This window comes from Bombina bombina, chromosome 2 (genome assembly GCF_027579735.1).
Source record: "Bombina bombina isolate aBomBom1 chromosome 2, aBomBom1.pri, whole genome shotgun sequence".
Lineage (NCBI taxonomy): Eukaryota > Metazoa > Chordata > Amphibia > Anura > Bombinatoridae > Bombina > Bombina bombina.
The window spans coordinates 986,353,705-986,367,047 of NC_069500.1; the positions used below are offsets into that span (position 1 = coordinate 986,353,705).

Here is a 13,343-nt window from a genome sequence, read left to right on the forward strand (position 1 = left end):
CGAATGCACTAGTACAGGTGTTCTCCCGGGTAGGATTTCCAAAAGAAATCCTATCCGACCGAGGCACCCAATTTACGGCTGAATTGACCCAACAACTCTGGCAGGTTTGCAAAATTAAGTCCCTCCTGAGCTCCCCATACCACCCCCAGATGAACGGGCTGTGTGAGAGGTTCAATGGGACCCTCAAGCAAATGCTCAAGACGTTCACTCAGGAATACCGAGACTGGGAACGCTTCCTGCCGCACCTCCTATTTGCTTATCGGGAGGTGCCCCAGGAAACGACAGGGTTCTCTCCCTTCGAGTTGCTCTACGGAAGAAAGGTACGGGGACCCCTAAACCTGATCCGGGAGCACTGGGAGGGAGAGATGGAGGCTGACGGTGTCCCCATTGTGCCATACGTGCTGGAACTCAGGGACCGAATGGAGCAATTAGCCAAATCCGTGCAGGCTAATCTCCAGTTGGCCCAGAGAAGACAGAAAGTATGGTACGATCGGGGGGCCCGAAAGAGAATCTTCACCATAGGACAAAAGGTGTTAGTACTTAAGCCGGTGAAGACAGACAAATTGCAGGCGTCCTGGCAGGGTCCCTACCAGATCGTAGAGAAAAGGGGAGACACCACTTATGTGATAGCTAGCTGCCATGACAACAATCTTAGAAAGACATTCCATGTAAACATGCTCAAGGAATATTTTGAGCGACCAGAGAACGTGACGGCTGTATGTTGTTCCCCTCAGGAAGACCCCGACAGTTTACCCATTCCAGACCTATTAGAAAAGAGTCTCCCCACAGGTATAGTGGTGCAGGTTTAGATAGGGGACCGACTTAGCCCCACTGAAAGGGAGCAGCTCAACCAACTCCTCCAGTCCAAACACCTCACCTTCTCCCTGAAGCCAGGGTACACTACTTTAACCACCCACCAGGTAGATACTCCGGGACAAGCTCCCTTGCGCCAGGCTCCGTACCGAATACCCGAAGCAGTTAGGACAGGAATGAAGAAGGAGATCGATGAGATGCTCCAGATCAGGGTAATTGAGCCCTCCGATAGTCCCTGGGCCTCCCCAGTTGTCTTGGTGCCCAAGAAAGATGGGACCACCCGGTTCTGCGTAGACTATCGGAGGCTCAATGAAAATACCGTGACGGGCGCTTACCCTATGCCCAGGGTAGACGAGCTACTCGATCGTATAGCCAGGGGAAATTACCTGACCACTATTGACCTCTGCAAAGGTTACTGGCAGATTCCCCTGGCCCCGGAGGCTATCCCCAAGTCGGCATTCGTCACCCCATTCGGCTTATATCAGTTTAGGGTAATGCCGTTTGGGATGAAGAATGCCCCAGCTACATTCCAGCGCTTGGTGGATAGGCTCCTGGATGGCTTCCAGAGTTTTGCTTGCGCCTACCTGGACAACATAGCGATCCACAGTGAGTCCTGGGAGGACCACTTAGCTCATGTCGGAATGGTTCTGGATCAGATCCGGGCTGCTGGCCTGACTCTGAAGCCAGAAAAATGCCACTTTGGGATGGCCGAGGTACAGTACCTGGGTCACCGGGTGGGGTGTGGAAAGCAGCGACCAGAGCCGGCCAAAATAGAAGCTGTCGCCAATTGGCCCACCCCCATCACTAAGACTCAGGTTCTAGCCTTCCTGGGCACGGCAGGGTACTATAGACGGTTCGTACCAGACTACAGCACACTTGCCAAACCCCTGACTGACTTGACCAAGAAGAACTTACCTCGACAGGTCCTGTGGTCTCCCCACTGTGAAACGGCTTTCCAGGCTCTCAAAAATGCTCTAATTAACGCTCCTGTCTTGGCGGCCCCAGCCCTTAACAAACGTTTTATCGTCCATACAGATGCTTCCATTTTCGGGCTGGGAGCCGTCCTCAGCCAAGTAGGCGAAGATGGAGGGGAGCATCCAGTTGCCTACATCAGCCGGAAGCTCCTGCCCCGCGAAGTCAGCTATGCAGCGGTCGAAAAGGAGTGTTTGGCTTTGGTGTGGGCATTAAAGAAATTGACTCCCTATTTATATGGTCAGGAGTTCACTCTGGTCACCGACCATAACCCGTTGGTGTGGCTGAACCGGGTCTCTGGAGATAACGGCAGGCTATTACGTTGGAGCTTATCGTTGCAATCCTTCAATTTCACCATTACTTACAGACCTGGGAAACAGAATGGCAACACCGACGGGTTGTCCAGACAAACCGACCTCAGCCCCGCATAACCAGCGGTCTGGACAGCCTTAGTCTGCCCCGAAAAGGGGTCAGACCGTGTCTGCCAGAGTGTTCCACAGAAAGGGAGCACTGTTACAGAAGCATTAGTTATTTTGTTGTGAAGAGCTTATTTCCCAGCAGCAATGCCTGAACCAGCAAGCCAGCGCTTAAGAAGGGCTCCAAGAAAACTGTAACAAGTATCATTTCATAAAGAGTTAACTTTTTTTTCAGCTTTTAGAAACTATTGCCTAAATACACGTTTGCTGGCCTCAGCTCTAAGTTTAGTGATAACCAATCCCATTGTCTAATCACCTCTGGAGCCAGACTGCTAATTGATGAGATGAACTTGTAAACTTGTTATCTTAAGTACTGTAATCCTATTGTGGCCTGTCAAAGGACAGTGCTCTCTATCTAAATGTGTGATGGGGGATTTTGTGCTTCCCCCCTCTCCCCCTGGGAGTGCCCTGTGTGCATGTAACCTTAATAAAAAGCAGGCTGGGCATCCCAGTCCTGAGTTCTTGTTTGACCCTCAATCGCAGCGTTGACTCGTTTTTGTGGGCAGAAGGGTATCCTAGCTGTACTGCAGCTAAGGGAGATTATTCTATATTTGCGAGACTCATATAGAATACTATGGAAAGCAGCTTCTCCCCTCTTTAGCAATAGGGATCCAGGCTACTAAGCGGTCCATCTCTCAGCGAGACTAAGGGTAACCGTAACAGACGACATGGCACAATTATCACATACATTTAAAGGGGGGACCACCTTGGCCTCCATACATACAGAACATGTTCTATCTGAAGGTACAGACATGTTAGACAGGCTTATAAAGGCTATTAATGCAATCAAACCGTTTTTAAACAAAACCGTTACTGTCTCTTTAAATGTTAAACAGAGCACACTTTATTTCTGAATGTGTGAAAAACTATGAAGGAAAAATCCGATCCTTACCAAATTTGCACCCTAGTGTCTTAAAGTATTGCACACCAATTTTCAAGTTTGTAACCCCTTAAATGAGGAAACCGGAGCTGTTTTATTAAAATAACAATTTTAACCCACTACAGTCCCAGCCACAGCATTTGCTGCGGCTTCACCTGTCCTTGGGGGTTATTTGCCACCGAAATAAGCCTTCCAGGAACGTTTTTAATAGCCACCAGACCCTCTCACATGAAGCTGCATGCACTGCATCCAAAAGAAACTGCGCAATTAAGGCACGAAAATGAGGCTCTGCCTACTAGAGTGAAAGGCCCTTCCTGACTGGGAAAGGTGTCTAAACGACTGCCTGGCACTTAAAAACGTTACCAAAGTATTCTCAAGTTTTAAAACACTTCAAACCACATATAAATATCGAATAAAGCAATCGATTTAGCCCACAATAGTGTCAAACAGTATACAGCCCATTAATAAGCCTTCATTCTGATATGAGTCTAAGAAAATGGCTTACCGATCCCAAAGAGGGAAAATGACAGTCTTCTAGCATTACTAAGTCTTGTTAGAAAATGGACTAGTCATACCTTGAGCAGAGAAGTCTGCAAACTGTTCCCCCCAACTGAAGTTCTCTGGGCTCAACAGTCCTGCGTGGGAACAGCAATTGATTTTAGTTACTGCTGCTAAAATCATCCTCCTCTTTAAACAGAACTCTTCATCTTTTTTCTGTTTTAGAGTAAATAGTACAAACTGGCACTATTTTAAAATAACAAACTCTTGATAGAAGGATAAAAAACTACAACTAACACCACATACTCTTCACCATCTCCGTGGAGATGCTACTTGTTCAAAGCGGCAAAGAGAATGACTGGGGGGCGGAGCCAGAGGGGGGGCTATATGGGCAGCTTTTGCTGTGCTCTTTGCCATTTCCTGTTGGGGAAGAGAATATTCCCACAAGTAAGGATGACGCCGTGGACCGGACACACCAATGTTGGAGAAATATTAACCTGAACACCATCCTAAAGAAATTCCAGAAAGCACATTAAAAAATTTCTGCCATTTAGCTAAAATACACCAAAATAATAATGAGCCTTAACTTTAACCAGTTTACAGGCCTGTAATAGGATGGAAAGCTCACTGCCAATCCCCCACCACACACAGTCTTGAAAATATTGTATTCTGTAAGCAAACCATCAATGCAAGCAAGTCACACAGCAGCAGTCCCTGCATTAATATGCAACGTTTTGCTAATTAATTGTGAGTTCCCAGAGGGGAGATATTATTGAATGGATGTGAAATCTCAGTGCATCTGAAAAAAATAAAATGCTACTCAAGATGCTCTCTTCATTGGAAAGTTTTATCGTTTCCTCTTCACACACTATTTTCCCAAGACTAAAAAGTAGCGTTTGTTTGATATATGCCTCTCTATGGCTTTATCTAGCTCTGTAACGTATCTTATTTTAACTTAGCATATTGTATAGCACAGTAGAAATGTGCATACATCTGTGTGAGTGTATATATATATATATATATATATATATATATATATATATATATATATTAAAAACATAAAAAAGTGTTTGACTTCTATTATAGACTAATTAGTATAGGGCACTGGTTGTCAAACCTGTCCTCAGACCACATTTTGAGGATATTTGAACTGGGGCACAGGTGAAATAATCAGCTGATTAGTAAACATGGTTATTTTACCTACTCTAATCCAAAGTAATCCTGAAAATCTGACCTGTTGGGGAGGCCTGAAGATAATTTTGAAAATCAGTGGTATAGGGTGTTGGTACAACTTTACTGAAACACACATATCTAGTCTAGTCTGTGTAATATGGTTTGTTAGAGGTTTTCAATGCTTAAGTTTCACTGATTATACACACACAAGCTATCGTCAAATCATTTTATTCTATATAGATTAAAAAATAAAAATTGAACTGGATTTCAAAAAGATAACTACTGGGCCATTGTTTTCCGAAGAAGCTCCAATAGGCTGTTTAGTATTTATTTAAGAGTGTTTAGGTTCTGCTGTGAATAAAACACCAATACTGCTGTTATTCATTAAGGTGTAATGTACATAAACAAAGTTTCAGGCTCTACTATTGGGGTCAGACGAAACCCCATTAGCAACATGAAAATGTGTTTATTAAATAGAGTGCTGTGTTCAATTTTTGCATTTGTTTTAAATGATAAGCCCCTGATAAATAACATTAAAGTTGATGTGAGTACAGGAAACAGGGTCGGATTTATAATAAGGCAAAGTAGGCATGTGCCTACAGGTGCCCTCCATAGAGGGGCGCTTGTCTCTGACTATTATATGTATGTATGTAACCTTAACTAAGATGGCTGCCAGCAGTGAAATAACAGCACTGTGTATGCATGGTGGCCATCTTTGTTAAGGTCAGGCACGTGTCAGTAGAGGGGTGTCAGTAGCATAGGGCATGTGCCAGTAAGGGGTGACAGGTGCATAAGTTATGATACCGCTGTGTAATCGGAGGTCTGCTACCGCCCATACTGTCATACTGACAGCTCTTGACTCTAAAGGCCGTTCCCTGTATCTGGCCCTGAGCTCTACTCTTCCGTTGTCCCCCCCGAACCCCAGAAAGACGAGCATTGTCTGCAGTAATTGGTCCCACTGCAAGGACACACAGGTGAGAGGGGACAAGATGGCCCCGGCCTGGGCAAACTGAGGCTGGTTGATGTGAAGAGATTGCGCAGTGCAGGGGGAGAGGGGCCTGTGAAGCCTATGTGCGGTGATGTGTGTTTTATACAGTGATATGTGTTATATGCAGGGGTTGGCACTGGGTGTAATATACAGATGTGTTATATGCAGAGATGTGTTTAACATACAGATATGGCACTGGGTGTAATATGCAGAGATGTGTGTAATATATAGAAATGACACTGGGTGTAATACACAGAGGTGTGTGTTATAGGCAGAGATGTGTGTAATATACAGAGATAGTAATGGGTGTAATATGCAGACCTGTGTGTAATATATAGAGATGACACTGGGTGTAATATACAGAGGTTTTGTGTTACATGCAGGGATGGTACAGTGTGTTATATGCAGAGATTTGTCTAATATACAGAGATGGCACTGGGTGTAATATACAGATATGCAGAGGTGTGTGTAATATACAGAAATGGCACTGGGTGTAATATACAGAGGTGTGTGTTATATGAAGACATTGCACTGTGTGTATTATACATTGATGGCAGTGGGTATAATATGCAGAGGTGTGTATGTAATATGCAGAACTGTGTGTAAGATTCAGAGGTGGCACTGGGTGTAATATGCCAGCGGCCATTTTAGTTAAGATAGCCAGCACATCTGTGTGTGTGGGGGGGTTCGCTTCAGCTTTTGGTGCCTACAGGCACCTGGGCTGTAAGTCCGGCCCTGACAGGAGATATAAGTGCTTAAGCTTTCCAATGAAAAAAACAAAACAAAAACAAACATAAAATAAAAAATTTTAAACGGTAGCATTGTACTATACATAGGAGAATATAGGTAAAGGGAAAGTATCTATTAATACCCCACTATGATCAATACAATGAAAACATCTGTGAGAATTATATAACAAATTATGTGGGGGGTGCTCACTTATGGTTCTTCGTTATGTAAATATATCAAAAAGGGAAAAAGAAAAGATGGACAAAAAATGTGGAGCACTCAAAGAGAAATGAACAATGTAATTATGCCAATGAAAGCAGGGAGAGGAAACCCCTAGCAGGAAAATAAATAAAAGATAACTTTTATTAAGAATAATTAATATTATGATGGAGAATGTGTGCATTAATTTTTAGATTAAAATCTGAGAAATCGTATGAGTCAGCAACCACGTTATGAATAAAGCAATAAGTAAGTCACATAAGGTAGCTAGAAAGCTACAGAATACATAGCCACCTAAAAACCAAGCACCGGATGCAATTAACTGAAAAAAGAGGTTTATTAACTCTAATAAAGGTGTAGATTCCAAGGTAGTAAGAAATTTAAACAGCTATTGAAAGCTCGTGTTGAGCAGAACTAATTAACGGGTTGCCAACTCAGGAAAAATGCCTACATACCATTCACACCAGATGTCCAGTCATTGAGGGGAAAGGGAAAATACAGGAACAGCAGAAGAAAATCAGTACATTTATATTGCATTTTTTTCATTGTTTACATAATTAAGCACCTAAAGGCATTTGCAATTAAAGGGACAATGTAATATAATATTTTCCCTTAATGTGTTCCCATTGACTTGTTACACCAGCTATATAGTATTACTTGTACTAAAATATCTCCATTGGGTTTATTCTTGCAATTGAAATAGTAGGTTTTCCTCATTGAAATCAACATCCATGAATGAAAATGTCAGTACTTATGTATTGACCTTTGTGTATAGAGAGAAAGAGCTAAAATTAAGCAGGTCTGCACTTTCTGCAGGCTCCGCCCATTTGAATGGATGCAGTCTTAAGAACAATGGGTAACGGTTTCAGTAAGACAAATCAGCAATTTCAAATGCAAAAATAAACCTACAGAAAGAAAATCCCATACATGTAATACCTGCAGTTGGTAGAAAACATTATGTGGAAACAAATTTTACAGTATGGTTTTCCTTTAACAGCTGTCCCAAAAGCTATGAAAAGCATTTCTAGTCCAAAATGAAGCCTCAACTTTCATTATTTTAAAGGTTTTGAGATGGCAGGAGAAGCCCTAATTAGTGGTGGAAAAAGAGCAGGTAGCGTAATAAAACATGGATCCTTTAACCTCCCTAGGCCTTCGTAGCAACCCTATGGAATCAGTGCCTATGGTGGTACTCATAATACATTTGCTTGTACTCCGAACTCTATAGCAAATACCATATTGCTTGGTTTAATTTTCTGCAATTGTGTTTAACTAATTGTACTAATATATATATATATATATATATATATATATATATATATATATATATATATATATATATATATATATATATATATATATTTAAAAAGAGACACATTTTTATGTTTCTTTAACATCCATTTAAATGTAATTTAATAAAAAAAGGGAAGCATGGGAGAATGTATTAGCATTATCTGCCAGTTTAGACCCACTCAAAAAGGTTCGCCCCTTTTCCCTAGGGTGCCCAATATAAATAACTTACCTCAGCTGCATTCTGCATCACATGTCCCACAGTAACTATTACTTTGCCTTTCAAGCTCTGGAGTGTTGTCCATGCAGGACCCTGCAGAAGATCTCCCTCTGTTGTGAAAGCTGATCCATATGGCACATTAATACTCCCTGGTATGTGCCCCCGATTAAAGCTGCAAGAATATAGTCAAGGCTTTTAACTGATTTCTACTGCAGTAACCTTAACCAGGGCAATAGGGCACCCAGGGTAAGATAGTTTAGAGCGGAATGTGTCACACAGAATTGTTATAAGAACCCAAAATGTTTGTTGTATTTTTCTTGAATAAAAAGGAGAATTACAAATTATTAATTTTCTTTGTTGCCTAATAAAATATATTCCAGTTTTTGTTTTTTTAAATATACAGTTTCTATGAGTTTTTTTATAATGCTAATGTTGTAGAATACTCATTATTTATAGTTCTTAGTTCACTTCATTTTTGTATTACATTGAGTTAACTGAAAGGTCCCAACTAGGGGTGGCCGTACCACATAAATATAAAAAAAAATATTCTCATAGATAAAAAAAAAAATTTGGAAACCATTCAATTGTCAACAAAAGTAAACAATACAAATTACAGTAATACAAATTATTAAATACTTTTTTTTTTGTTAAAATTAGACCAAAAGTGTTGCTAATCTCGTGAGATGCAATATCCTACCCAAGGACCCCTCCTAGCCCCAATCATAGCTATAGACATTGCACAGTAACAATTAATATATTGACAAATATAAGTATTTGTACTTAGTGTTGGCAATAACAGTCCATACATGAAAGTAAATACTTTTAAAATTTTCAAACATTTAGTCTGCATAATTTATCAATAAATTATTTAATTTTTAGAGGTATTCTTGGAACATTATTTACTATTTAACTTTTTTTTATTTCAGATGTATTAGATGGCACATAAGACTGGCACATATCTACCTTTTTCACATTTAATAGAATATAATTTTTATTGTTGCTCAGATTTCTCTCCTGGAAAAAAGTTTCAACAGTCATTTCCTCTTCTTTTTTATGACGCATAAAAAAGCTAGAAAATATTTAATAACACAGAAAAAGGAATTTATGAAATTGTTGTATCTAAGAGAGGGCATTTTAATATGCATTATAGCTTTCTTTTTTTTGTGAAGTGGAAGTTTCTCTACTGAGAGCTTTTGTTTTGATTGTATGCTTTTGAAGCATGTCACCAATAAAGCAGTCACATCAGTGATGTGCAAGTAATACTACATTATAATTAACGAACCAGCTTCTATCTCAAAACCATTCACCTCTCAGAGCACACCCCTCCACTGTGAAGGATAACGGAATAACGAAAACTAAAATAGAAAAAAAAAACACTGTTGAAAAAACAGCCCAGCAAAGTAAAATAAAATAAAATATATACAGACAAGTGTAGCATGTAGAGCAGATCACAAATCCCAACCAAACAAGTGGGTGGTATCGACCCCATTCTGAAACACAGATTTGTAGAACAAAGAAATAGACACTTGTAAACATAGGATGTCTCAATTATCCACTTCAAAGGAAGTCTGTATAAGGAGTTTTCCTATCTGAAGGAGCAGTCGCTCAGTCTGAAGTGATCTTTAAAGCTAGCTGAATCTCAGAGGATGTAGCTCTTATCATATAGGTGTTAAATTGTCCCACACTGAGTTCAAATACACGAAGTTCAGATGTTACGTCTCCATAGAATAGGAAAGAAATCTACTTTGAAACACATGTATAGTTGAAAGCATAAGGTTGAAACTTTGACAGAGTCATTTGAAATGAATTGTTATAATTTTCAAATGTATTTAAAATATCATTAAGCTGCAGAAATGTTTCATTTGTACCTCAGTATGGTAATAATATACATATGAACCTAGAAGATTGTCTGTTTGTATAATATTAAATATGAAGTGAAACATCTGATAAGTGCATATGTAATTGGTGCTGTAAATTATATTATGTTTTTATACACTCAGCAAGAGATATACTGTATATGGAATAATAATCAAATGTAAGTATAGCTATATGAAATTACATCAGACTGCTACTCACAAGGTATGTATGTGATATTAAGATGGAAATTATAAACTAAAAAATTAGTTGAATCCATGCTGAAGGTATTATAATCCTTCTAAATCCTTCTTATATGACCCACAAGAAACTCTGGAAGCTGAACACTCATCTGGTTATTTGGTAGAGTATACGCGATTGTTAAGTATATATCATATTTAAATCAAAGGTATTCTATAGCTATAGTCTAATTGAAGCTGGTGATTCAAAGGGATATTTGGTATTTTAAGTTTATATTCATAGTCCTGTGCAGTTTAGAACTAGTCATATTAATGCTAAATAATTTTATTTGCTAAAAAATAATTTGTACTTTTATAATTATAAGTCAATCTTACTTATTGTGAAATCTCTTAGAAATTGCATATAAATTGGTTATTGTGTTAATAATATACAATTTCTCTGATGGTTATAAGTTCAGCATTAGAGTTATTGGCTAATTATAGACTATTCTGGTATTATCATTTGGGGTATTTTAATGCGATTCATTGTGAGTAAGGTTAATTTTAGAGATATATTTTGGTTTGCTTTGTAAAGAATATTGTAACAGCATAGACATATAATTGGTTCATAATCTAGTTTCTACATAAATATAATTCAAGGTGTCTATAAAGGTAACTAATCTAGAATTAAGGCATAAATATTAATTTTAATAAATATATTGTTAAGAATATACATGTTATTGGTTGGCAACTGTTGAGATAATATATACAACATTTTATTGGAGGTTACTGCTAAGATAATAATACATAATAATTTTGTAACCTAGTCATATACTAACACTATAGCAAAGTAGACGTGACTAGTTTACACAAATATTTACCACTTCTTTCCAAAGCATTGCAGGGTCACTAGTGTTAACACATCTTGCTTTAATTAATTAAAACGTGATTTTTGCACTTTAATATCCCTATAGCATTTATTATGCTGCAAATGTAGCAGTTTGAGCGCGAGCCTTCAGGTGCTCCTTAATTCGTCCCCCACCTCTGAGGTGGCGGACAGCAATCATCACGATCAGATGATTGACACCACAGGGGGCGGCATTGCACAAGCATTTCCCTACAATGGTTAATCGGCCCCTTGTTGTGTACAAAAAATAAGATGCTAATTTAATTAGATAAATAACACAGTACCGCACCTAGATCATGAAACAAGTTCTAACTAACATGATGGAACGTGATATACCGGTTGCGTCATCATAGTAATCTAACCCTGAGATACTGGTTTACATAAAATAAAGCAGTTTTGCTACTGTATAACATAATTATGTGGTTATTAACGTGCCAGCAAATACAAATTACAGCATTGCTTAATAAATCTTATTTTTGATAGCAATGTTTAGAATATATGCAACGTAAAAGCAATGGAAACATTTAATTTGAGAAGTAGGTCCTCTCACTCATTGCTACTGATTTTTTTTTTATCATTGCACCAATCCACTCCCATTGTATAAATATTTTGTTAAAAGAAACCTAACACGTTTGCATGACATGTTGTCATGCAGGTTGTTTCCCACACTTTAGTAAAAAGGACTTCTAATGTAGCCAGGCATTTTGGGTAATTACACCCCGATAATAAATAGAAATAATAAGAAAAAAGTAAATGTTTACTTCAGTTTACTGTATATTTGGATTTATTCTCAATAGGCTTATAAATTAAATCTAATCATATGTGAGAAAATTATAACATACATAATTTCTTAAAATTCATTTTAGATACATATTTGCAAAAAAGGTACTTTAGGAATTAATTTACAGTCCGATTTATCCTATTAATTCCTTATTTTAGTGCTATTTTAGTCTTGAGAAAAAGGAGAACCCTCTCAAATTCAAGAAAGTAAACTATTATATTGCTGCCAACATGACTTCATTTGTAAGATTCTGCCTTGATACTATCAATTTATACCTGGTAATTTAAGGACACCAAAATGTCAGTTTCATCTGATTTAACACTTGTGGACTAAAATAATACTAAGTGCTGTGTATATGAAAGTATCTTCCAGTCTGAACAAATACAAAGAGCTGTATAAAAAGTAAGTATATCATTACATTTTTAACAATTCACAATATCCCACAGAACATGTGTCTTCAAAACAAAGATTAACTTGATATTAAGCATACTTTATTTTTTTTAGCTTTTTATTGAAAAATAAGTTAGTGTTAAATAAAACAATGGACAGCACCAATTAGGAATAGCTATAAATCAGTTACTCGAGTTTGCAACCAATGATTGTATGGAATATAGAAGAATTAAAGGGACATTCTGCTGTGCACAACTACAAAAGAATATTAACTACTCACTACGTTATTGCAGTTCATCCTGTTCCTGCAGCTCTTTTCAAATCAGTTTTCCTGTTTTAATAGCTTAAAGGTGCCAGATACTGAAGCTCTGCCCCTTCATACTGGGCGCCACCATCTTGAAACCCAAGTATTCTCACAGCCTGTGACAGAACAGTGCAACCTTACAGATCAGTAATACTGGCAACTTTTTGACAGCTAAATAATTTGCTCTATCATGTGAGCTTTACATTGTTACACAGTTTTAAAGTTATACCAAATATATTTTACAAAATCACTCAACAATAATATAGAACAATGCAGCCACAGCAGAAATGTAAAACTTTTGCACTGTATCATACACCCTGAAGCAATTTATACAGTTGAGAACCTCATTGATATGTAAATGCGAACTGCTTCTCTCACAGGCTGTGAGAATACTTGAGCTCCAAGATGGAGGCACCCAGTATGAAGAGGTGGAGCTTCAGTATCTGGCAACTTTAAGCTATTAAAATAGGAAAAGAGCTGCAGGAACATGATAAGATGCAGTTACTATTATTTTGTAGTTGTGCACAGCAGTTGAATGTCCCTTTAAGTCTGTAGTCTACTCTTCCATTTTAAACAGGAATCGAAAAGCCCACCGTTTTCATAATAAAATTATAGGAACTGGGGGACAAACTAAATAAAGAAAGTATATAACAAAGTTTATTTTATTACACAT

At 38.3% G+C, this 13,343-nt stretch overlaps 1 protein-coding gene across 1 annotated transcript in view; it reads right to left on the bottom strand.

Moving 5' to 3' along the window:
* Positions 1–13,343, bottom strand: part of TBCK (TBC1 domain containing kinase) — a 747,174-nt gene that overhangs the window by 70,885 nt on the left and 662,946 nt on the right. The window contains 1 exon segment of the mRNA XM_053703518.1: positions 8,268–8,427. Within this exon segment, the coding sequence (XP_053559493.1) occupies positions 8,268–8,427 (160 nt within the window).